At 36.5% G+C, this 27,636-nt stretch overlaps 1 protein-coding gene across 1 annotated transcript; it reads right to left on the reverse strand.

The window, feature by feature from the left end:
- Positions 1–1,243: 1,243 nt before the first annotated feature.
- LOC137401082 (uncharacterized) lies at positions 1,244–27,575 on the reverse strand. The gene is made up of 7 exons (XM_068087434.1): positions 27,515–27,575; positions 15,472–15,621; positions 10,780–10,992; positions 9,548–9,757; positions 7,106–7,260; positions 4,762–4,985; positions 1,244–2,825 (listed from the first exon to the last, which is right to left on the reverse strand). The coding sequence occupies exons 2-7, from the start codon at positions 15,599–15,601 to the stop codon at positions 1,619–1,621; spliced, it is 2,139 nt and encodes a 712-aa protein (XP_067943535.1). The 5' UTR covers positions 15,602–15,621; positions 27,515–27,575; the 3' UTR covers positions 1,244–1,618.
- Between the last annotated feature and the right edge of the window lie 61 nt (positions 27,576–27,636).

Genomic DNA, 27,636 nt, shown 5'->3' on the forward strand with positions numbered 1-27,636 from the left:
TCCGGTTTTTCTTCAAAGCGAAAATCTACACTGTGTCACTATCACTCTTTACTAAAGAGAATCAGGTAAATGAAGTACCCGAAAAAAATCCTCCAATAGGACAATTTTACACTAGAAGAAATGCTTGTTTATTATGATGAGGCGCGGAACGGTAAGCATAGCCACGCGAACAACAAGCCCATAATTTTGCGCACGTCAATTAAGCCCTTCAAACCTGACAAACTGATCAAGAACAACAAATATTTTACCATCGCCCAAAAAAAAGGCAGTGAGACTGATCAATAAAAACAATGCGACCAAGGTTGAATCACTAACAATTGCTCTGCAATGTATAAGGAAATGAACTGCGTGTACAACGGTATAGCAGGAACAACAAACAAGCAGCATGCAACTGGCATCGATAGCTATGGTCCCTTGACGTAGAGCTAAGGTAAGCAAACAGAACTCCATTTCCAGCCAGGTGTTTTGATACCATTAACCACTTACTTTGAAAAGTAAAGGATAAAATGATATGGGAGATATGGGACTAGATATAGTCCTGCACATATCAGGTCAAGCGTTCTTCATGCATGGGAGGGAAAATTTTATGACTCTAGGTTTCACCTATCAGCTAGAAGTGACCAGGACTATGAAATGTTGGCAGAGGTCACGGGTCGGGGTTTATGATGTAAGTGCTTATAGAATAATACTTCTGTACTTGGGCCAGAAAAAGCTTGAAAACTCTGTAGAGCTGCTAGAAAATTTTATGGTTCAGTTGAAAGAAAAAACAAGAAAAGAGTTGGCAGGAACAATCAGCCATTATAAAATTTCCATGTTGTGGTTTGGCCTTATCACTAAAATGGCATACTGAATACAGTGTGGATGAACCTACGTCATCATCATGCATCAGTTCAGACATAGCTCAGTTGACATAAAGGTCAAGGTGAACTGTATTACATACATCATTATATTTGTAGACTTCTATTTATTCACGCAAAAAATGACTGTCATGTTATAATGCCAAAACCTCTCCAAAGCTCTCATTGTCAAGTGTTCTCCAGAGCACCGTTGATGCTTAAACTATTATACCAATAATTGTTAGCAGTTTTAGCTTTACCAAAAAGATTTTCGAAAATGCCCTGAAATTGTTAACAAATATGTTACTGTACACCAACATTAATTTCCATCCCATGAGGCTTAAAGATTTGTAAAGAGTAAGATTTTGTAAAAATACCCGTACTTTATCAGCTAAGTTCACACTAGATCTAGTTAAAAAAAGACCATTTATTAGTATATAACAATAGTTTATAACACTATTGGTTATTAACAGTATATAACAATAGTCTATAACACTATAGGTTATTGTTAGTATATAACAATAGTCTACAACACTATATACTACTCAGGCAAATATTTTGAATTTCCCGACAAACAGCGAGTCAACTGAGAGGTTGACATTTGAGCAGTTTTGTCTAAGCAACAGGATATTTAACAAAATGCATGAAGGCCTACTTATTAATGTCTACAAGCTAGGCCTTTTGAGTAATAAAGCATGCATAAGGGCAAGAAAAACCATAAAAATACTATAAATAAATGGTGAGTTTTGTACAAGTTTTTACACACAATAATAAAAGGGTTATTAGTTAAAATATGATTTACAGCTGCAGTATAGCCTCATTTCAAAGTCAGCAACACAGTTAGCTGATTGGCCGTAAAGACTGACCCTACTGATGCCCTTCACCTCTGCTTTCTTGGAGCCATCCAAATACACATGAACTGTTGCTGAAAACTCGGCATCGCTCGGCTTCATTCCGATTGTCACTAAAAGTTCATTAATATTAGAGTCTTGAATATCGTACCTGTGGTTGATATTCGCAGCTTTAATGTAGCGTAACTGATAAGTAAGGCAGAGGTTTCTGTTAACTTCGGTTAACTCGTTAACTCGATCTACAATAGCTTGTGCGGCTTCCTGTGTTAGCTTATCATCAAGAGGGTATTCTGAAGAGCTTCGACAGCCACAAAAATGGTCAGAAATACCGGCATCAGCGCAAGTCCTTTTTTCGTCTATCGGTTCAAAAAAACTTTTTCCATAATTTTCCATACCAGCGGCAGCAGCTGACAACAGCGCTCCGTCCGCAAAATCTAGTAAAGTTCTATGCAAGTCGTACGGTGAAGTGAGTCTATTGTCAGCATTTACTTTAAATATCTCCATTTCCTTAGCGTACTTGCGCTGAAACCATTCCGGAATAATCCAGTGCATCATGGGACTGTTTTCCTCATTTTGACCTATTTTAGTGGCTCTAAGTCCTCCATAACGATAGCCATGATCCGAATAGAATACTAAAATGGTGTTGTTTAGAGAGTTCGATTTGTCAAGGTCTCGAAAGAGATTATAATAGTACACATCTGATTGGCCGAGAGAGTTAGCGTTCTCGTGAGATACCATCGTTGTCCAGCTCCATAAAAAGTAAGTAAAATTGATCTTAGAATACTGTTTTACGAACGATGATGTCCAATCTCCTTCCCACACATGCATCCCCTTATCGAGGTAACAAAAGTCGACCCACCAACTTTTAGCTATTCTCTGCTCGGCCACAACAGAAAATGGTTTAGAATAGTGATCAGACGGCTTGTAATGAAATCCCTTTTTTAGCCAGTTAAAGAGGGCTCCAGTCTTGCAGTCCTCATAGTAGCCAGTTACGAAACTGTCGTTGTTAAACCACTTAAATATAAGGGGGTCATCATCAAAGAATCTGTTGAAACTGATGCCGATCCCTTCTTCTACAGGCCTGCCTGTCAGCACCGTGTACAGGTTCATGAATGTGTTATCTTGCAGCCTATTATAGCTAAAAACATAAAGTAAAACAGCCATTATTATATTTCTTGGTTTTATTATTACACACATGAATTATTACTTGAACTATTACACACAAACGCTGGACTTAAGTCAGACCTAGCTAAAATATCATAAACATAAACAATCAAATACATGTTACAACCATACCTCTACACATGGAATAAAATTTGTTCCAAGATTCGCTTTATATGTTAAAACTCATGTTTTCAAATATTTAAACACTTGTAAAAAAGCCTATAAAAGTAAAAATAAAACATTTAGTAAAGGGTAAAGAAGGATATACATAAAGCAATGAGCATTAAATAAAGGTTTGTATTGTTATCTTTAGCCTAGAGACATGAAATAAGTGTAAGTACAGCAATGAACAGAGGTAAATGTGGTGCTAGAGAATTACAATGTTACTTACTCTACCATATACTAGCTAAAGCTTCAACTAACTTAGTTTTATTTTTTTTATTATTCGTGTAGATTTTTGTTTTTTGAAATTTCTCTGGTCTTTTTACCTCTAATTATAAACTCTGAGATGTTGAAAATTTCAAACATTGTTTGTTTGGAAATACTTTCGGTGTAGAATCAAATATTTGTGGGAAGTCCATATCTCATGTTGAAAAGTTGGTATACCAAACGACTTTAACAATGTAAGGAAATGTAAGTAGTGTAGCTGCTCAACGATTGCAAGAATTAACAGGATCATAGGTAATGACTTCAAGAGAGAACTTAATTCAGAGTAACCTACTAACACAAAAATGATTTAAATTAAAAGTTGTCTAACCATTTATGATTAAATGGAATCCTGTCAAAAGAATTGTCAAAATCTAATTTAAAACTTTCACGCAGGGTTGAATTACGGATGCTTTTAACTGAAATGAATGTTGTTAGCCAAGCATTGTCAAGGATTTAAGGACATTTTGCCTGCTGCCTTATTTAACAAAATTCAGTGCTGTTACATATTTATCAAGTAGGATTATTTCTCAGTTTGTATAAGCAGCAGACGCTGTCGCGAGTATGGATAGCTTCTATTCTTTATACAGATAGACTTCAGAATTGTACCTTCAATCTAGTGGCTCTTTACATAGAATATCCATCATCCAGAGAAATGTAAAATGGGTGAATATAATTTTGGACAAACCAGGCTGTTATATTTCACTTAAGAAAGAGAGGCTGTGAATAATGTTGAAACTGATAGATTTGATAATGTTAGAGATGATTAAAATAAAATTGGAATCAACTCAATTGACAGTTCACCTCTATATAGGTGAGTACATCGTCAATAAAGAACAAAGTTCTAGTGTTGGGCACGAAATACTGAAAATCAATTAAATATAGACAATTATCACACTCAGGTCTTCAGACAGACATCCTCTCGGCGGTTATCTGTCGACTGTGTTCACTGTAAACCGATGGCATCATTGAGGCAATGCTGATACGTCGAGAAAGATTGCTGCTTCCGATAGTGTGCCGAGCATTTGCAAGAACCTATACAATGTGCATCACTTCAGTGATTGTGATTGGCCGTTATGAATTGCTTGATCTATGTTTTCTTTCATGACAGTTGCTGCGGGACTAGTAAATCATCGTTTCAGCAACTGTGATGTGTAATAAGAATGTCAAGTCACAGATGATTTGATGGAAACACGGATGGGTTTATGATAGTATAAACATTGATATCACAGACGATGACCAAAGTATTGTGTGAACACGTATGTGTGTTAACCCGGACACAATGATATAGTGTGAACCAGCCTTATGTAATGCTTACAACATGCAATGTGAAAGTAAGTAAGTCAAACCAGCAATTACGACAGTAAAGCTGACGAATGAACATTGATAAATGCACCAACTGAAAAAGCTTGTACAGGAGTTTGTACTGGAAATATCTGTCCCAAGCTTACCAGGCATGAAAAAGTCAATAGTGTGCTACTAACCCTTTGAATGTGACCAGATTATGATTCTGTCTCAAATATCCGACAGTCCTCGGCAGGTGTCTATAGCCCTGATTCAATGACGTGGAGTCAATACCAAACATCAAAATGCTCATCTTTTCTGTGAATCTACGTGATTTAGTTTGTTTGACTTTCCTTTCTAGAGCTTCCTTAGCTCGTCTCTGTGCGAGTTTACTAGGTACATAGCTGGAGTAGTCTCTGTATGTCTGTAGAAGGAGCAAAGTTTATCACTAAATATATGAGTTTACTAGGTACCTAGCTGGAGTAGTCTCTGTATGTCTGTAGAAGCAAAGTTTATGACTAAATATGTGAGTTTACTAGATACATAGCTGGAGTAGTCTCTGTATGTCCGTAAAAAGAGCCAAGTTTTTGACTAAATATGTGAGTTTACTAGATACATAGCTGGAGTAGTCTCTGTATGTCCGTAAAAAGAGCCAAGTTTTTGACTAAATCGTCCAAGCAAGGTTAGGTGAAAATAACAAGGAATAGAAATGGTGTGTCTGGACTATGAAAAATGAAGCTCTCATAAAAGTTAATAGTAGCCACACTTGAAGAACCAACAAATGTTTTGATAATGGTATTGATGATTCACGAGCACATGTAACGCAAGAATTTTATTAACTCTAATATATCTTGTTCTGACTTTGATCTATGTCAAAACCACTGAACAACGCGTACAACTAATAGGTCAGCCAAGGTCAATTATAAACAACAATCAATGCAGAGTGCATGCCAAAAATCTATGGGAGGATACTGTGATGAAGTCAGCAAAGGTCAATTGTAGGCAACAATGAGCAGAGAGTGTATCCCTGGGCTGTGGAAAGCAAAGCTATCATAACGAGTAATGCTGTTAAAATTCATAGATTAAACTGTACTAGGGAGTACCTAGTATAGTAGTAAATCTTATTAGGCTCTTTAAAGGTGTTCAATATGCAGAGCTATGATTAAATGCTGCCAGAAATACATGTTTACTTCTGCCTGTGCAATAGTATAGAATAAAAATAAAGATGGACTCTTTACATAGTCTTAGTGAACGAAGCAAGGAAACAAAAAACCACATGATATACATATGCGTAATATAGTGTATATACCACAAGTAACTAGATAGCATAACAATACATGCTTCACATAAGGAGATACCATAACAATACATACATCAAGTAACTAAATACCATAACAATACATACCTCTAGTAACTAGATACCATAACAATACATACCTCAAGTAACTAGATACGATAACAATACATACCTCAAGTAGCCAGATACCATACCAATACATACCTCAAGTAGCTAGATACCATAACAATACATACCTCATGTAACTAGGTACCATACCAATACATACCTCAAGTAGCTAGATACCATAACAATACATACCTCTAGTAACTAGATACCATAACAATACATACCTCAAGTAACTAGATACGATAACAATACATACCTCAAGTAGCTAGATACCATACCAATACATACCTCAAGTAGCTAGATACCATAACAATACATACCTCATGTAACTAGGTACCATACCAATACATACCTCAAGTAGCTAGATACTATAATAATACATATCTCAAGTAACTAGATACCATAACAATACATACCTCAAGTAGCTAGATACCATAACAATACATACCTCAAGTAGCTAGATACCATAACAATACATACCTCATGTAACTAGGTACCATAACAATACATACCTCAAGTAACTAGGTACCATACCAATACATACCTCAAGTAGCTAGATACTATAATAATACATATCTCAAGTAACTAGATACCATAACAATACATACCTCAAGAAACTAGATACCATAACAATACATACCTCAAGTAACTAGGTACCATACCAATACATACCTCAAGTAGCTAGATACTATAATAATACATATCTCAAGTAACTAAATACCATAACAATACATACCCCAAGTAACTAAATACCATAAAAATACATACCTCAAGTAACTAGATACCATATGAATACATAGCTCAAGTATCTATGTACCATAACAATACATACCTCAAGTAATCAGAGTAACAATTATATATGTTACAATATTTATGTTCATTATGAGTGATCACACAGGGTCACCGTATGAGGTTGTCATATTAAAATTCTGTTTAATCTGGGTTAACATGGCCTCAGAGTGACAGACTCATAACAAGTTAGTGATGACAGCATTTAGACATTCATAGTTGCTTCGTGAAACCTAATATAGTGCTGATTCTTAGATTAATTATAGCATGCAGTACCTTCTCATGTAAGATTATTTGTAACATGTGTACAAAGAAAACCAGCTACACAAGACCCATGCACAACCTCCTACCTCTACAAACGCCCAAGTGCAGACAATTTCCACAAACTCATCAGTCAGTTCTGTGGGCTTGTTTGTCAGTGACAGCCAATCGGTGAAAAATGCTGCTTCATCCGTTTCGGCATAATCATATGTTCTGTATATGTATCGGAATTTACAACTTTCCCCTAAATGAGACCAACTCTGAAGTCATGCAAGTAGCATCACACATCACCCTGTGTTACTTTAAGGCAGGCTCGTATGCTAGCATTAGGTTAGTATTTCATCTAATGCTAAAATGGCAGAACAATTTAATAGACAGAGAGCAAACCTGTAGTTGTCAAAATTGAAATGATTAGTATAAATATGGCAGACACAACTAAACTGTTTACCACGGCTCGCTAAGATGAGTCATGAGAACAAGGGATAAAGTCAAAAGTGAAATGATTAGGATAAATATAGCAGACATAACTAAACTGTTTACCACGGCTCGCTAAGATGAGTCATGAGAACAAGGGATAAAGTCAAAAGTGAAATGATTAGTATAAATATAGCAGACATAACTAAACTGTTTACCACGGCTCGCTAAGATGTGTCATGAGAACAAGGGATAAAGTCAAAAGTGAAATGATTAGGATAAATATGGCAGACACAACTAAACTGTTTACCACGGCTCACTAAGATGAGTCATGAGAACAAGGGATAAAGTCAAAAGTGAAATAATTAGTATAAATATAGCAGACATAACTAAACTGTTTACCACGGCTCGCTAAGATGAATCATGAGAACAAGGGATCAATAGCAACAGCTATGGCGCCTTACAGTGCCTCGCGCTCCGTGTTCGCAACTCGAGTTGTAAAACTCGAGTTTTACAACTCGAGTCGTACAACTCGAGTTGCCGAGTTGTACAACTCGGCCTGGGTTTTTGATGAGCTTGAGTTATGTTACGCAAAACTAACACGGGTTTGTAAAAAAAGCAAAGTGAGTAATTGGGGTGTCTCATTTGCAGAACATTAACAGAAATTTAATAATAATTATTTAAATATATATACACATTTAAATTATATATATTGGCGATATTTTCGCATATTTATTTCTATAAATATAACGAGACAAAAACAATTGTAGAATGTAAAAGGCAAATTAAAAAACAATCTATGTGGGAGCCGGGCCACTTCTTTTTCAAATGAAAAAAGAGTTATCTCTTTACAACCTGACAAGAAGCTGAATGAACACCGAAAATTAACAAACTTAGAAATTATGTCAACGATGTTTAATGATGCACCAAAAAAAATTCCATATAAAAATATAGCTAGAGAAAATGAAATGATGAGATGTTCTTAAGCCGAGTTGTTGAACTCGAGTCGTTGTTGAAAGAACTCGGCTTGGGTTTTCGATGAACTCGAGTTGTGTAACTTGAGTTGTACAACTCGAGTTATATTTACAAACTCGAGTTTGCAACTCGAGTTGTACAACTCGAGTTGCAAACTCGGCACACTATAATTCGCCAGTAGCTTTAGTTTTACAGTACACACATAGTTTAATTTCTATTAGCTAACAGGTGCCTATTGATGTACCATTGTTAATACAACCAGATCAATGGTTATGCTACCGTAATACCAATATATTGCACCTTACTTTTACAAACTCGCGTTGTGTGTTCACAACTCGAGTTGTGCAACTCGAGTTATGCAACTCTAGTTGTGAACACATAACGCGAGGCACTGTAAGACACCATAGATAATGTACCTGATACTAGGTAAAGTTCCTGATACTAAGTAATATACCTGATACTACGTAATGTACCTGATACTAGGTAATGTCCCTGTTACAAGGTACTGTGCCTGATACTAAATAATGTACCTGATATTAGGTAATGTGCCTGATCTGATACTAGGTAATGTCCTTGTTACTAGGTAATGTACCTGATACCAAGTAATGTACCTGATACTACGTAATGTACCTGATACGAGGTAATGTACCTGATACTAGGTAATGTACCTGATACTAGGTAATGTACCTGATGCTAGGTAATGTACCAGATACTAGGTAATGTACCTGATACTAAGTAATGTACTTGATACTAGGTAATGCACCTGATACTAGGTAATGTACCTGATACTAGGTAATGCACTTGAAACTAAGTAATGTGCCTGATACTGTGTAATGTGCCTGATACTAGGTAATGAACTTGATATTAAGTAATGTGCCTGATACTTGGTAAAATACCTAATACTAGGTAGCAAAAAGAGCCAGCGAATAGACTATGGTTTATCAACAATGCAGACGAATCCAAAAATATGGCAGAAGTTTAACATATAATAACTGGCATGAATGTTTTATTTATAATACCTGGTAGGAATGTTTTATCTATAATATCTAGTAGGAATGGTTTACCTATAATATGTAGTGGAAGATGTTCACCTATAATATCTAGTGAACGTTTACCTATTATATCTGGCGAAAAAGATTTACCTATCATTGTTGAAGTTGTTAATCGTATTTCATCATTTTTAATCGCAAATCTTCGTTTTATTGTTTGCTTGCATTTATACTCTTTCATAATTGGTTGTCGATCAGTGATGTCAGCTATGGAGGCATCATAAGGGTGGTAATTCGGTCTGTGACAAGCTGAGGCATGAACTAAACTTTCTTCCTGGTACGACTCTATAGCATTAAGTTTTTCTGAAACAAAAAGACAAAGTGCATATTAATAGTACAGTGCAACCTCGCCGAACTACATTAATTTTTCCGGTGTTGGTATCGTAAAGCGAAAATGTTGTATGGAAGAGTATAGACACACAAAGCACACAAAGCTAAGTTTTAGCATGTATTTTTATAAACTTAACTTTAATTTTGTCATCTTTAAAATTTTCTTACTTATCTGTTTCTGGTTTCGCTTTCACTATAACTTATAACAAATAACACTGAACTGAGAGAGAGCCAGCATTGTATCTCTCTCAACCGTTTTGGGAAAGATTGCGACGAATAGCATATCAGCATTTTTGCTATTCAGACATATTCAGCGCGCTGATTGCCGAACTTGAATTTTGAAAGAAATTTTTTTCCATATTGTCTGGCGAAGAAATGTGGTATGGGGGGGATGAAAAGACATCGGGTGTCACATAATAAGACAAAAACCATTCAAAAGGGACATGGTAGCACTGTAGCAATTATAGTATATCACCCATTGCAATTTTGCATATAACATTGCAATAACATTATTCCATTGCAAATAACATAATATAATTTATATAAATATTTCTAAGAAATAGTAAAAATCTCTTGCTGTAATTCTGTTGTCCTCTCTCCAAAATAATCTGCATTGACATTATGCACAAGTGTGAATGATTGTAATCTTATCTTATGTTTAAGTTGAAGCCAAGCAATACACTTATGCTTGTGAATGGAGAGTAAGCAACCATACCTTTGGGTTGTATGATATACTCGGATATATTGTGTACTCATGCATGTGAATGGAGAGTAACCAACCATACCTTTGGGTTGTATAATATACTCGGATATATTGTGTACTCATGCACGTGAATGGAGAGTAAGCAACCATACCTTTGGGTTGTATAATATACTCGGATGTATTGTGTACTCATGCATGTGAATGGAGAGTAAGCAACCATACCTTTGGGTTGTATAATATACTCCGATGTATTGTGTACTCATACATGTGAACGGAGAGTAAGCAACCATACCTTTGGGTTGTATAATATACTCTGATGTATTGTGTGGCATACAGTCGCCTTGAGAGTCCCTAGCAAAGAGCTGAGTAAAGCAGTTGGAAGTAACGCGTGACGGATAAAACGCGGAGTAGTGGCACAAACTATCCAGAGAGCAAATCTCCCCACATTCTGACGCACTCTTGACAGTCAAGTAGCAAATATTTTTATATGCCCCACGCACGGGTTCTGCAAATGGTTAGAAAGAATATTATAGAGTGTTAGTAGAGGAAATTCTCGCTTTTTCTTCTGAAACTTGTAAAAAACATGAAAGAAACAGACATACAAAATTCATAGAAACATAGAATATGTGATAACCAAGCAATGAGCTATCTACACCTGCAAAAACATCTAGAGACCACAGACATAGAGGTACTTTCAAATACACATAAATGTACAGCAATTCATAAACACGCAGACATATATTAGAATTTATCTAAATAAAGACTTCGAATATGAGGTAAAGATTCATGTGAAGGCAATTCCTGATTGATGATATATTGATATGAAGGCGTACTCAGAAGATGCGCAGGCATCCAATATATTCGGAACAGACAAAGAAGCATCTCATAACATACATACCCATTGTTTGGACAGTGTATGCTTACCTGACAAAGCAGAGCGAGTTAGAAAATCAAACACTAGCAAAACTAGAATCATGAGTGCAAACTACAAGCGTGCCTACACAATTTATGCAAGCGTGGGAAACCTTGCCAACCGGTGTCATGAATGTTAGAAGCCACGAGAGTTTAGTTTCATGAAACCACAGTTGGCCAGACTTTTCTGTTACACAATGAAAGGGAGAGGTGAAGCTCTTCTTAGATGAAAGCATTATATAAATAGCAAAATTTCAGAAAATTAGGTATCAGAAAGAAACGGAAACCAAAAAGTGATCACATTTAAATTTTGATAACCTCAGCTATAAAATAGAGGACAATACTTCTTATTACTTGCAAATGGTTTAAGTAATTAAAATCATATAATACAGGCCAATCGAATTGCATCGATTTGTACAATTTGGGCTTTTTGATTGGCAGCATATACAGTGGTGATACAAATTATGGAACCGCCTCTATTTTTCGTTACATAGCAATGAATTCTGAGTTGTGTTTGTTTTTTCTACAATCAAAATTTTACGAAGCTATAAAAAGTTATATATCATTTGAATCGTCACAATGTTGGCTTTTTGATAAACTTTAATTAAAATCACATCGTGTTTTCTATAAAAATATTATTAGAGGTTTACTGAAAGCCGTCAGAGAGTTACTGTACAGTTGTCATTTCTATTAAATAGTGTCTGACCAAAAGTCATAAAATAACATATTTCTTTTCTTTGAAATGGCTTTTATTGTGAATTAACTTAAAGACAAGGTATAGTAGCTTTGAAAAGAGCTGTTTTGGTCCTGAAGATGATCAATATTTGGTTGGCCAGCCTTTGTTGTCATTCACTGCTCGGAAGCGCCTGGGCATACTATCTGTCAGCGTCTGAAGCTCTTCAGGTGTCACTATTCGATGCCAGAATTGCACAATAAGCTCCATCAATCTTCTTTTATTAGTTGGTTTGTCTTTAGTTACAAGATTGCCTATTCTGCCCTACAAATTTTCCATTGGGTTATGGTCTGGTGACTGAGAAGGCCAAGTCAGAGTGTTAACGTTATTGTCAGCAAACCACTTTTTTACTCTTCTGGCTGTGTGGCATGGAGCATTATCTTGCTGAAACAGCCACATTTTATCAAACAAACTTCTAGCAGATGGTATCATCACACTTTGTAGTACTCCACAATATTTTTTTGCAATCATCATACCATCAACAAAATCTAATCTACCAGAACCAGCAGCGGAGAAACAACCCCACACAATTACTGAGATGGGATGCTTTATCGTAGGTAAAATACATTCTGGTTTAAACTCTTCACCAGGTTTCCTTCTTACATAATTGTTGCCAGAGTGATTTTGCACAGTAAATGTGCCCTCATCGCTGAATAATACTGCTCTCCAGTCTTCTGGTGACCAATTCACATGATCTTTTGCCCATTGTAGACGAGCCTTTTTTGCTGAGATGATAACAAAGGTTTTCTACGAGCTTTACAGCCTCGTAAGCCATGATCTCTCAATGATTTGCAAACAGTTGATGGTGCTAACTCTGTACCTGTTGATTCTTTTAACTCACTGGCTAGCAGAGGACTGGTTAGATGTCTATCAACCAAAGAAAGCCTCACTAGGCGTCTGGTCACTCGATCTGTTGCTAGCTTTTTCTTTCCCCTACCAGCCCTTTCTTCAACTTGACCAGTTTCCTTCCATCTGCAGATTGTTTGAAATACACCTTTCTTAGAGCAACCTACCTCCCTTGCAATTTTCCTCTGCGATTTCCCTTGCTAATGAAGGTGAATTGTTACAGCACGCTTTTCTTTCGTGAGATGTTGAGGCATGATGATGAAGTTATTAGAATGACTTTTACTGAGAGCAGAAGGACTTTTCAATACTACTTGGGTTACGTTGCGTAATGAACAACATCTCACTCAATGCAATTGTTGTCTTAGATGATTGTTAAACTGAGCAGATCAAAGAATTTGGAAATTCTAGACATTCACCAGACTACTGTTTTTGAAAAAAGTGACTTGTTATGAGACACCCTGACTAGTTGCACTTTTAACTGCACTAGCGATGGAATTATGTTTGGATGCAGAAAAAAACTAAACAATGCGACAGCTGATAAAATTCCCTTTCTAATGATATATAACTTTTCATATCTGGACTGAATATAACTAATATGAGAGCCATTATAGTGCATTAGTTACTCAAACTCAAAGGCGGTTCCATAATTTGTATCACCACTGTAGCTTTGTCACTATATCGCCACAACTCTTTTGTTACTTCACATATACTCTAAGCTGAGTTTATCGAGAATTGAATGAGATGAAAGATTTTTGGTTTCCAGGTTTCTTTAACAGCAAGTTAATGCTGAAATCATTTGAATTTACCACCTGTCAATCTGGAAAACAAACAATACAGTTTTATTAAAATGAACAATTTGAAATGGCATCTATAATTGTATGTACATTTGATGACAAAGATAAAAGCATTATAAATACATGGAACTGACTAAACATTTACCACATGAACCTGCTGATTCAAAGTGTCTTAAACTAAGCTTTGGATGAAACTCAAGAGATTTTAACAAAGGTTTCCTTCGAGTTAACAATATGGACTTTGTAAAAAATGTTTTTGATATAATATTGATATTTGTGAGTTTTATAACAACAATAAAAATGAACACGAATAATGGTTCCACATAAGTTACTCTCTTTGACCTAAATAAGCATCAAGTCGTCATCTTTATACTATCATTCTCTGACGCTGCTCTAAGGGAAATGGCGAGTATGTTAGTAAGTGGCAGACAGGAAGTCAATATTATTTCGCTTCATTTAAACACAGATGAATGAAGGAGTTCACAAAACCAAACTGTCAACAGAGGCGCTGTTTATACTAACAAAATTGCCATATGACGCGATGGCCATTTTTTCAAATGAATAACTCTATCACTGCATTCCATCCTCTAATCATTCCATCCGCTAACCCATGCGTTATGCTGCCAATATGAGAGTACAATCAGAAAGAACATGAAAAGTTTGCCTATGGTTCTTGTGCCTGCCTTAATTCAACTGATGTTTCCACTACTTAGCAAAACTGCGGACAAGGAAAGTGTGCAAACGAATAGAAAATCATGCGCTGCGTTTTCATGCTCTAGCATTTGGCGACTCATGCACTTCATTTTCAACATGAGTATACAATAAAAAGAGCATAAAATCTTTTTATACCTGTTGCTAACTTAAACCTGTTCATGCTCCTACTATCATAATAAACATGCGCGCACCATGTAATTATCAACAGAAATTATGCTAAGGTTTAAAAGCTGGCACGAAGAACTATACCGTGATATAGGCAGTCTCACAACTCAATACTCTTGACAGGAACCATTACAGCTTTAAACACATGAACATAGACATTTTTCAATGAAGTCGGATAAAGTTAAAAAATTAAGTCTATGGAATACATACTGAACGAGCTCATGCAATATAGCGTAAACCAATTTGGTTGTTTATTGTAATAGAATAAAATGATGAGTGGACTATATCGGTTAATCCCATCATTTTCGACTTTTGTACATATGACATGTGTCCAAGTGAGAGTAGAAAGAACTCAGAGAATGTCAGATAAATAAAAAAAGACAAATTTACTTTTTTGAATACAAATGAAAGTATGGTAACGCACTTCCTGATAAACAGCTTCACATTCTGCACCAACAATGACACTATGTAGCATAGGTATATTTCGCTATTGTTGGGGTACAGAATAGAGAACCAAAAAATTATTCGAGAATGCAGCCAAATCGGAATAAACTGACGGCGAATACTTCCAGCCCAAAGTTTGCTAGCCCATTGGTTAACATACACGAAGCTTGATAGAACTTGCTAACTACAAATGGTGTGCTATGGAGACAGACTGCTCAGAGAATATGCATAATGATATCCTTACAAAGAGCTAGTTTTGTTAGAATAGGCTTTTACAAAAAGGTTTGGTAACTAATCTGTGTACTAGTAAATTGTAGGGTGAGGTAACTTCTATACAGATCCTTCTATAGACTACTAGCAAAGCCAAGATACGTACCTTCCGTGTTATAGTTGACAGACCTGAATAAAAGCAAGACGAAGCCAGCAAATAAACTGATGAGCAGTAGAATTCTGACAGAGAACCTCGTCAGTCTTCGAAAATATCTTCCAAAATGGCATCCAGACATGGCGTCCGCCTTAGAAAAGCCTAAAACAATGTCAGTGGATAGGCATTAGTTTCCTTTCCTACAAAGCTATCTAGACAGAATTCTTGAACAGAGAACTCTTAACAAAGTTTTTATAAAGAAGAAAGAAACATTGATCCTGATAACTTTAAAAGATTAGGTAAACATCATCTATTGATAAGTAGAGCTGGTTTGCTAGATTGCACTCTTGTCACTTCGGTGAATTTATTGTTGACCACTCAAATATTTAGACAAAATACAAATTGTAAACGAGAAAACCAGACTCATATTGTATTTGATGAAGAAACTGCAGGATTTTACCAAATCTGTTGCAACTTACACATAAGAATGCTGGAGTAAGGATAGTCTTCTCATGAAATGTGGGAAAAAATGTGAGAAATCGTGAGAAATCCTTTCTAGAATGGATGGCTGTAATATTACGTGAAAACGGTAATATAGAGTAATTCAACAATATAACGATTGATTCTTTTTATGGCCTCTGCCCTAGATGTTACATATTGTTATTATTTGATAAACCAATGCTGTTTTTCTTGATAAGCATAAAATATATCAATTTCAAACAATTAATCGTTGAACAGAGTAATTAACAAACACTGCAGTAAAAAAATGAACAGTTCGCAATAATGAAGTCTTTACAATCATGGAAGGCATCGCTGCGAAATGGATGCTGGAAGACTTCCTATCTTAAACCAATTACAAACTCTGGAGCTGATCCATTAGTTGTACAGACTTTGGATGGAAAAAGACCACAAACCCATGTTTACATGGCCTGAGTAACTTCAGTATGCTAAAAGGCTGTTGAGATATTTCGTGCCAAGTAGGAATGCTTATAAAAAGTATAACATAAACTATGTAATAGTGTGACCTAGATGCAGACATCACTAAAAGCAACAATGATAAGAAAATTATATTTTTATTCATTTTATTACCGTATTCATTAAATAACTTAACCTACCAGCTGTACAGATTCCTACTGGACTGGTGCTGACCTCTTCCTTTGCTTAACTCTTCTAGTATACAAATTTCTTTACTAAAACTGATTGTCGTTCATGCGACCTTTGAAGTAATATTTGTTTAGCAAGTAGTAAATTCTGTTGCTGTTTTGTAATATAAAAAACAGCAATAAGGAAAACAAAAAGAAAATTCTGATCATGTATCCTGGCTGAGTTAGTCAAAAAACTTGCAAAACGTAAAGTTTAAAGTTTACGGCTACTTTACACTTCACTTTAAGCGAATTGTAAAGTGTTCCTGAACTTAAAGTGAATCTGCTTTAACAAGTTTTGTTTTGAGGAGTACATAACTCCTCAAAGAGTACATCACTCGTCTTGGAAAGATCGTTAAAGTGCAGCTCCAAATTGTTGAACTGGTAGGGTATGAACTCGTCAGCAGAGGTCAACTTTGGAATAATTTGAGGCATGAAAACCCAGTAATAAAGTGGGAAAGAGACTCTACAATGCCTACACTTTCTGTAATGTACTTTGTAGAGGCTTTAAGCCTTCTTGCAAGGATTAATTTTACAAAAAGACAACAAACACTCTGAACATGAATTTGCTTTAAGAATATAATAAAAATACAAAGAATAATCTAGATGAGCAGTGTTAACCTGTAGGCCTACTATGGTTAAAGTTATTGTGATCAGTTTAAAAAAAACTATGCAGCATAGCAAAACACCTTCATAGCTGGTGTTTCTTCTTTCTATAAAAATAACTATTGATGGAAAAAACTATGAATTTGTAAAAATTGACTCATCCACATAATATGATCATAAGGCATTTTCAAAATTAAAGAGCAGTGGCAGATTCAATTTTCAAAGTAAAATCGATGTTTACAAACTAAACAACCGCATCATAGAAGGAAAAGAGTGCGAATGCACAGTATAGACACCCTGACAAAGAAAATCAAAACGGATTGCTAGCTACTATTACATTGATTTTCAATGACTACCAAGATGCCGTAATTTTGTCATATGCAGACAAAGATGTATGGTATAATATATCATTTCATTATCTACATATAACAACATTAAAGCATAAGACATTTATTACCCAGGCAACGCAGGCATTCAAATAGGTATATTTTATATGATATAATATATCATATATAATATTACTAGTTGAATGCCCGGCGTTGCCCGGGTATAGCATATTGATACGAATTGGTATGGCAATAGACTGGCAAACAGGAGGGTCCAAGATCAAATCCTCCGTGCTACGGATTCTCTATTCCAAGATTTTAATAGCTATAGCTGGACAAACACAGCCACAAACTTTGAGAAATATATATATAGATTTCGAATCAAAAATTATTATTTTGAAACAAAAGTTAACATTTTTAAAACAAAGTGTAAGCATCATTTGCTCGGCCAGTTGTGTTCTGATTGTTGCTTCAGTTTTAAACCATTACATACTTTTCTGCCTGTTCAATACCTTCCACGGTGTCTTCTGACCTCAACTCCTTTTCTGAACAGCTGAGCTAATCGATACTAGCGCCCAAATCATTTTTAGTAGAGCAAAACTTATACACGATGCATTTTAAAAAACATGTATACACTAGAGTTGCCCCGATTCTAATATCGGAATCGGTATCGGTGCCGATATGGGTGTTAAGTATCTGAATCGGTATCGGCCGATCTTTTCTTAAAAATCGAAAACTTCAGATACTTTTTACATGTCAACTATTTAGCAGAAAACCGTATTTTAGCCTGCTACACTAATAACAAATCATCAGCTGCAAGTTCCTTCTTTTTACCTAATGAATTCCGAGCCTGTCACACAATCTATTTTATGTCTATTAGCCTAATAAACATCCACACAGCTGAGGAATATTTTGGCTTTAGTCAGGACGTAATTACAAAGTGCGGTATTTCCCAATTACAGCCATATGATTTATTGCAGCCAATCACGAACAAAAGACCAATCATGAAAAACTTGAATGCGGTGTAATGTTTCCATTTACTAGCATTACGAAAGTAATTTGAGCAGACGATGCATAAACCCATAAAGTTATCTATCTGTCTCTTGATCCTGACTATATGATGTATCGTTTGTATCGCATAAATTAACCTCAGTGGCTTATCGGTGTTTAGCCTGTCCTCGTCATCTGTGGCAAATGAGGCTTCAGTACTACTGGCTACATCGATAGTGATAGAAGATAAAGACGTCTCACTGAGATAATTGAATCACTAACGGTAATTAAACGAAACATTTATTTGCTCTAAACAGTACAGGCGCAGCAGTTCGTTCAGCAGTAGAAGAAAGACTTAATTATCACAGATAAAGCTGTACCACTAACAGTAATTACCATTATTAATAACAGATTTCAAGAACCATGGACGAGATGCACGAACGTTACGAGATGCACGGTATGGCAGTATATGAATGTATATACATGTAGGTCTTTTTTCCATAAATACAAACAAATAATACATGAATATTTATATTTTCTTTGCATTATATTTATATTTGCATAATAAAATTAACAATTATCTATGCAACCCAAAAGATCTGAATCGGTATCTGAATCGGATTATTTTTCAATAAGAATCGGTATATCGAATCGGTATCTGAATCGACTGGTGAAATTAGAATCGGGGCATCTCTAATATACACTTCTTGAGCAAATAAAGAGAAACCAAATGTAACCAAAATAGACTCAAAATTTTAGCCTTAAAATACGTACGTAGCAGCACAAATTCCATCAAAAATGCAAAAACTTTCTTCATATACATCGAAGTATGAAGACCACATCACAAAAATGAACTACTATTAGCCTGTTACAGTTACTAATTATTTCTATGGTGCTGCATTCAAAGTTTTAATGAAAAAAAAGCTGTTAAGACTTCGAATTGAAAATGGTCTTCGGATACGAACAGAAACGACAAAGGAATTATTTGTTATTGATGTAATCGAGTCATTATTTCAGGGGTCCCTGACCTTTTCTCGCTGGAGAACCTTTCAGAGTTGGAAAGCAAGCCATGTACCCCCAGCAACATTGCAAAGATTTTACGAGTTGGAAATACCGAACCACATTATTAATTACCTATCCATTAATTCAAACATTGTCTTCTATTTACACATATTGCATGTAATGAAAAATGAAAAAAGTTCAAATGATTGTATTCCTGTTGGTGATTATATATAATAGGTGTATCTGCTATACTAGTCTTACTTAGTGTGATGGCTGCCGCTGCCTTGAACTTGTCAGGCATTGTACATTGGGTTCTGTCTTGGAAAGAGCAACTCTGAGATCATTATCCACATTTAATGCCAATCGATATTTGTTTTTTAGGGAAAAAGGGAAAAGAAACCTTGCTCACACTAGTAAGTACTAGGAAATATAAGCAATACTCGTAATACAACTCTTGACAAGCATGGGTATGAAGTAACCATTGCACCCTAGAACATGGTGAGATTTGTTGTGTTTACATTCTATGCTGTTTCCTGTCTAGTGATGCGCACATGCGCTCATGTTACGTGTGTTGAATGCTCTTCCTGTTAGTAATAAAATGCGAAATCGAGAACGATATAATTCATCCAGTGAATACTAGTGGATCTAGTGAATAACAATTAACATCCATAGTGCTGTACATAAAATTGGCGACGAGGAGGTTGTTACCTGCGTTTTTCTATGTGACAGTAATGGTTGCTGGACTTTCGATACCAAATTTTGAGGAGGGGACAGAAGTTGAATCTTATTTGGAAAGGCTTGATTGTCACTTTGCTGTAGCGGGTACTGAAGACGGTAAGAAAGTGCCTGTACTGCTTATGGGCATAAGTGCTGCGCAATATCAGACTATAAGAGATTTGGTTTCACCTAAAGTGCCCAGGAAAGTTGCGTTAGATGACCTAAAGGCTCACTTGACCAGCCACTACGGCAAACCGAGAAACCAATGTTTGGAGAAAACGCAGTTCCATATGACTACCAGAAAGGATGGAGAGTCCATAGCTGATTTTGATGTTCGTATTAGGAAAGCAGCCAGATACTGTAATTTTGCTGGAACTTTGGAAGACATTTTATTACTAGAAATTCCACTGTCATACAGCCCACGACCAAAGTGATAATGGAAAAAAGAAAGGGTACTGTTGGTTGTTGAAAAAGTAGTTCTCAACAGGAATTGACAGAATATAGTGTGAATGAGACTTGTTTAAAATAGAAATAGAAATGTTCTAGAAATAGCTTGAAAAGCTTGGTTTAATACGATAATAAATCACACACAAAATCACACCTAATCTACTACTATCTCAAACCTGTTTTACAACGATAAAAAAAATATTAATTTAAGCTGTAGGCCTAATCTACTGTAATGTATGTAATTCAACAACAATAAGGAAATATGTTTATTATAACACTGAAATGCAAAATTAGAAGTAAAATGGCAAGCTACTGTGTACTATACACAGTTTAAAAGTTGGTCGCGTTGAATGTAGAATGGTTTTGATAGCGATCTTTAACAGAAAGCAAGTATGAGCATTCACGCGTCTGAAAGTTTTTTGCAAACTGCAGCAAAATTAAGTGTTCTCGTCATAAAGGGGCGTTGTAGTTGGACCCTAGCTTGTACATAAGTTGTAAAGAATTTCGGCTAACGTTTTGAATAATGAAACCTTCGGTGATTGGACCAAAAAACATAGGCTGATAAACTGTGTACCACAATTTCATACCTGTAATTCGGTCTACGCCTCAAACGGTCTACGTTTATTACAGAAACCTTCGAATAAATTCGATTACAAGTAAACAATGCCATAGACTGGTGAAATGAGCACAGTTTTCTCGTGAAATGCGCACTGCTAAATAGTTCTACTATCTGTCGCACGGCTTTATTGGCGTATTGTAGGCTGGTCATAACTTTTATTAAACCACGCTTTTCAAGCGTTTTGTGGTGATTTTCATCCAAATTAATCTGTCTATTTGTGTATAATCCGATCAGATGGGTAAGTTTTAAGATAATGCCGACGGTTTACAAAGACTTAGTAACATGTTTAAATAGGCTTAATTGTGTTTTGTATCGTTATTATACTTTAACGAATCTACAAAACGATGGTTAAATTTGTTGATGAGATTTCAAAACAAGGGTTCATCTCATTGTTGATGAATAATTTTCGTAAGTTGTGTGCACATACGTTTATCATAAAAACTCTCAAACTTCGCATCCGCTCGTTTGGTCGTGGGATAACAGTTTATTTCTTGAGTTGATTATGCAGCCTAAACATGCAAGTTAGTAGGAAATAGTGATGTCAAGACCTTGGCTGCGGTTGCAAAAGTGGCTGGTACTGTCGAGCTACTTAATGGAGGAGCTTTGTACACTATGCCTGGTGCTACTACTGTTGTAGTTACTGGTGTTATTGCTAGAGTGAGTCACCCTAAACCTACCTATTCATCACCGAATGCTGAACATGGTAACAGTAGAGATAGTAGGATGGTGTGCTTTAGATGTTCTAACACTGGGCACAAGGCCAATGATGAAAGCTGCCCTGCACGTGGAAAAACATGCCGGACATGTCAGCAGGAAGGCCCTTTTGCTGGAGCCAAGTACTGCCGAAAAAAGAAGCCAGCATCAAAGACTAATGCTATAAATGAGGAACCTGTTAACACTGATGCTATTACTCAAGATTCTACTTCTGCTGTTGAGAATTACTTAGGACATCAGTTCGCAGTTAGTAACAAACTGTGTGGTACTAAGACTCCTAAGTGTAATGGTATTGTCAGAGGTAAGATTATATCGTTTCTAATTGATTCAGGAGCAGTGGACAATGATATTGATATACGTACTTACCATGAGCTAGGCAGGAACACTCAATTGAAACCTGCTACTAAGAGACTATATGCATTTGATCAATCTATTCCATTAACTTTATTACGTCAATTTGATACCTTGATTACTGTTAATGGCAACACTACTACTGCTATGTTCTTTGTTCTTGCTGGTAATGCTTGCAACTTACTGAGCGCTGACACTGCTAGCATACTTCATGCTTTGAATGTAGACCCTAATTTTTGTAGCTTGATGAAGACTAACAATGCTGATTTAGAGACTTTTTTAAAGGCTAAGTACCCAGAATTTTTTGTTGGTAAGCTGAAAAAAGTTTTGGTAAAGCTTCATATAGATCCTAATTGTGAGCCTGTAGCTAGACCTGCACAATTTTTCTCCCCATGCCATTTCGGTTATAGACCTCAACTTCAATCAAACACCGTTTATAACAGACACACATGATGACTCACCATGGCGTCAAACGATGTCATAATTGCTTGCGGTTAACATGACACTGAGGCCACCTGAACATCCTCATTTCATGAACCTTATTTTCAAATTTGTGTAATGACATATAAATAGCTTTCGAGAATGGATGTGAAATCTACATATATGTAAAGCAATGATTAAAAAATCTTTCAAGAGAAAATAGTGTCAACTTTCATGGAAGATTCTGTGTATCCGGTTAAAGCACGCAGGCGCAGTATTTATGATGTGGAAACAGAAGCCATACCGAAAAATCGCACCTCAAACTCGCACCCGTTAATCAGAGTTTCCAGTTTTGTCCGATGTCAGAAAATAAAAGATTTGACTCGATTTAATAGAAACTAACCGCAACCACTGGATCAAACTGAAACACCATTCAGGCCTACCTGTAGCCCAACCAGTCCATCATTTGCCATTCAGTTACAGAGATAAAGTAAAGAAGGCTTTGTTTAAGTTGATTGATGAGGATATTATAGAGCTAGTTCAAGGTGTAGCGTTGATTTAGGTTAGTCCGTTGGTAGTTGTTCCCAAAGCGGATGGTGAAGTTCGCCTTTGCATTTATATGCATAGGGCTAATACAGCTATAGTTACGGAGCGTTATCCTGTTCCAACAACACAGGAGATGTTGGCTGAACCGAACGGTGCTCAGGTGTTCTCCAAACTTGATTTGAGGCAAGGTTTCTTTCAGTGTGAGCTTGAGCCAAAATCACGGAACATCACAACATTTGTAAGTCACACAGGTTTGTTCCGCATGAAAAGACTCTGGATGGGTGTCTCAGCTGCACCAGAGGTTTTTCAATACACAATTCAGGAGATTCTCTGTGGGCTAAGTGGTGTTTTGAACATGGCAGATGATATAGTTGTTTTTGGTGAGGACTATGATCAGCATAGAGAGCGTTCGTTGCAAGTCATAGCACGTTTATTGGAATGTGGGCTAACATTGAATGGTCCTAACTGTAGCTTTGGTTTGAGTTCTATGAAGTTTATAGGTCACATCTTGTCCAAGGATGGTGTTTTCCTGAACTCATCTAAGATAAAGTCGATTCAGGCTGCTAGAAGGCCAGAAATGATGACTGAGTTGAGAGGTTTTTAGGTTTAGTTCAATCTGTAGGCCGATAAGTTTGTGACCTTGTTAGAGTTGCTACTCTTCCCTGGGAGCTGACTAAAAAATCTGTAACATTTAGATGGTCAAAAGTACACCAGGACTCATTTGATAAAGTCAAGAAGCTTATGGGTGCTTCTCACACTCTTGCATATTATAATAAAGATGCCCCAACGGTAGTCGTAGCAGATTTTAGTCATGTTGGGTTAGGTTGTGTGCTGTACCAGACTCAAAATAGAGTGTCTAGAGTTGTTGCCTATGAACACAGACGCCTGTCAGACAAAGTCTAAATACTCTCAAATAAAGCATGAGGCTCTGGGCCTCATGTAGGCTAGTGAACACTTTATGATGTACCTGGTTAGTATTAAGTTTCACTTAGTCACAGATCACAAACCTCTAGTTGGTATTTTCGGTAATGTGAAGTCAAAACCAACTCCCCGATTAGAGCGCCGGAGTCGAAGATGGCAAGCTTTTGACTTTTTACTTGAATATAGACCAGGCTGCAATAATATTGCCGACTCCCTTTCACGTCTAAGTGTGTCTAAGGATGACGTAGTTGAGTCTCTGTTTGATGATTCATATATCTGTTCTGTGACTGAGGCTGCTATTCCAAATGCGATGAATCGGTCTGACATTCAAGAAGCGGCAAACTTTTGCCAGGAGACGCAGATGATTCATCAGGCTCTCAAGTCTGGAGATTAGAGCCTGTGCTCTGCTGCAGTTAAGTCTCTGAGAAATGAGCTTAGTAGCTGTGATGGTGTCGTACTACGAGTAGATCGTATTTTTGTTCCTGCTAACCTTCGAGAGAGGGTTTCGGGTTTAGCCCATGAAGGACATCACAGCATACTCAAAACCAAGAGATTATGTCCGAAGGTTTGGTGGCTTGGAATTGACAAGGATGCTGAGGTTTTGTGTCGCGAGTGTTTTTCATGTCAGATAGTTTGTAATAGTGATCTTTCTACTCCTACTACCCCAACCAAGTTGCCCCAGGGTCCTAGGAAATTCTGTAGCGTACATCTTTTGGGTCCTTTGCCTGATGGTAGATCTGTACTAGTAATCATTGATTATTATAGTAGGCTATTTGAAGTTTGTTTATTAAAAAGCATCAAGTCTGAAAAAGTTATATCCTTTCTTGAGAGAATGTTTGCCATATATGGCTACCCGGAGATGTTAAGGTCTGATAATGGACCACAATTTATCTTTCAGGAATTTGACTCTTCCCTTGCTCAGTGTGGTATTCAGCGGATTTCTATCAAACCCATCTGGCCTCAAGCAAATGGTGAGGTGGAGAGGGCGAACCGCACTATTCTGAAGGTTCTTAGGATTGCAAAGTCAGAAGGAAAAGACTTGGAAAGGGCTATGATGGAGTTTTCTATGGCTTATATGGCTACACCACATGTGGCGACAGGTAGAACCCCCTATTCTATGATGTTTGGCTGGAAGATGAAGACCAAACTTCCTGTGGTTACCGATTGCGTAAAGAGCACGGATGAAGAGGTATCTGACTCCGATGCCCTGTTTAAAGGTTGACTTGCAACAAAGTTCACATTACAGTTAATTGGTATCAAAAGATTCATCATGTCTTACTCTGTTGTGTTGTAAGTGCCAAAAACGTAGAAATGTGATTACAAGCTCTTAAAAGATCAAAAACGAAAAGCTTGATTGTTTGTAGATTGGAATCTGTTTATTTCTCTGACGTATCCATTATAGCTTGGTTATCGTCTTGTCAAGTGATGTTCTCACGTGTATTGAAAGGCCAATAAAAAGCTCAATATAAAAGTTATCATAGTACTAGTTTATGACAAACACTTCGGGTCTTACTGAAGACCCTGTATTAAATATAGATGCTCGTTACTTTACAGTTTTGTTTCGGCATTATTCAATTGTCAAGTCGTAATCTGATCACGTGACTCAATACTTTGCAAATAATTTTTGCAGCACTTTTCGATTATCACAGGTGACCAACAGCTTCATCATGATTATCAGACAATATGTACTTCTGCGAGCTAAGGTTAAAAAGTTTAACGATTTTTTACGGTAAGTTATAAGATATCAGTGCTAAAAGTGACAGCATTACAATGACGATAAAAAAGACGCATAAGAACAATAGATATGGTTTTATTGAATGCGTGAAGCATATTTGTGAAAATACTTCGACGAATGAGGTTGCATGAAAGTGTAAACAGAAACCATCTTGTAACAACTACGTCACATTTGAGCCGTTTTGGAAAGCGAATCCAAACTATGGCGGTCACATGTGGCTGCAATTAACTGTTCGTTTTTGAGCTTTTAAGAGCTTGTAATCACATTCCCATATATTTGGAACCTACAACACAACAGAGTAAGACATGGTGAATTTTATGATACCAAATAACTGTAATGTGAATTTTGTTGCAAGTCAACCTTTAAGTATAAGATGAAAGAGTCTGCAGATGGAGGTACGAGAGATCACTTCATATCCCAAGGTGATACGGTACTTGTGAGGCAGGAGAATAGAAGCAAGCTAAACATTGCTTATAGTTCAGAGCGATTGTGTAGTCGCTGTTGTGTAGGCGCAGGTAGTCGATGTTCAAGGATCAGACATGGTATGTGCTAGTTCTTCTGGTAAGGTGTTGAGACGTCATGTGTCAGTACCTAAGAAGTTGAACTTTGGTTTTGAAACTCTGAAGAGTTTCAGGTTAATTTCAGTCCTAGCCCTAGTTGTAGTCCGATTCCACGTGAATGTTTATTACCAGTTCGATTTAAAGACTTTGTGATAGATTGAAGAATTAATTACATTCATTCTGGGTATCTTGGTTTTGGTATTTGTACAGTAGTCTAGCTGACTTATTGTGATAATTTGCCTTTATTCAGTTCCACTTATTGCATAATATAGAAGGCTCAATTAGTACTCAAGTTTTGCATACTCTGTGTTTGTATTGCTTACTATTATTTCATTTGGCTTCACACTTTATTCTTCATACTGTAGTGTTTGTTAATATTTTTAGAACTAGTCCTGGAGGGATGTTGTGTTTACATTCTATGCTTTGTTTCCCATCTAGTGGTGCGCGCATTAGCTGATGTTACGTGTGTTGAGTGCTCTTCCTGTTAGAAATAAAATGCGAAATCGAGAACGATATAGTTCGTCCCGTGAATACTAGTGGATCTAGTGAATAATAATTAACATCCATAGTGCTGTACATAAAAATACTGTTGTCATTGAATTTATTTTTAGCTCCCGAGTCATTTATCAAATCAATGAGCTCTTCCTGCAAGTCACTCTCTAAGTCTAGTTCTTTGAGTCGGAAAGGATTTCGAACTAGCTTCACATCTAGTTCATCTAAATCAGGAAAGTATTGCCGCATTTCTTGGGCCAATGCAATAAGGTGCTCATTTAAGTCTTGTCTGCCAAGTTACTTCTTTGATGTGCTCAGCAAAATCAAAAATAAGCATGCGTAGTGTTAGCAGAGACGCTTGATGCAAAGTAATTTGAGCATGAAGATGATAAGTAAAATAACGAAGGAATCTTCTAAAAAGTTGTCAAATTTATACGCGTTAAGCTGTACATTCAGTGAACACCTACCAACTTGCTATTTAAATATAAAGCGTATGCTGCAATTTCGGGTTCGTAAGCATTTGTATGCTGTATATTATTACTCCTGAGCGTATCCAGAAGTAGCATAATGGAATAGCTAGCGTGCATAG

This window comes from Watersipora subatra, chromosome 7 (assembly GCF_963576615.1).
Source record: "Watersipora subatra chromosome 7, tzWatSuba1.1, whole genome shotgun sequence".
NCBI lineage: Eukaryota > Metazoa > Bryozoa > Gymnolaemata > Cheilostomatida > Watersiporidae > Watersipora > Watersipora subatra.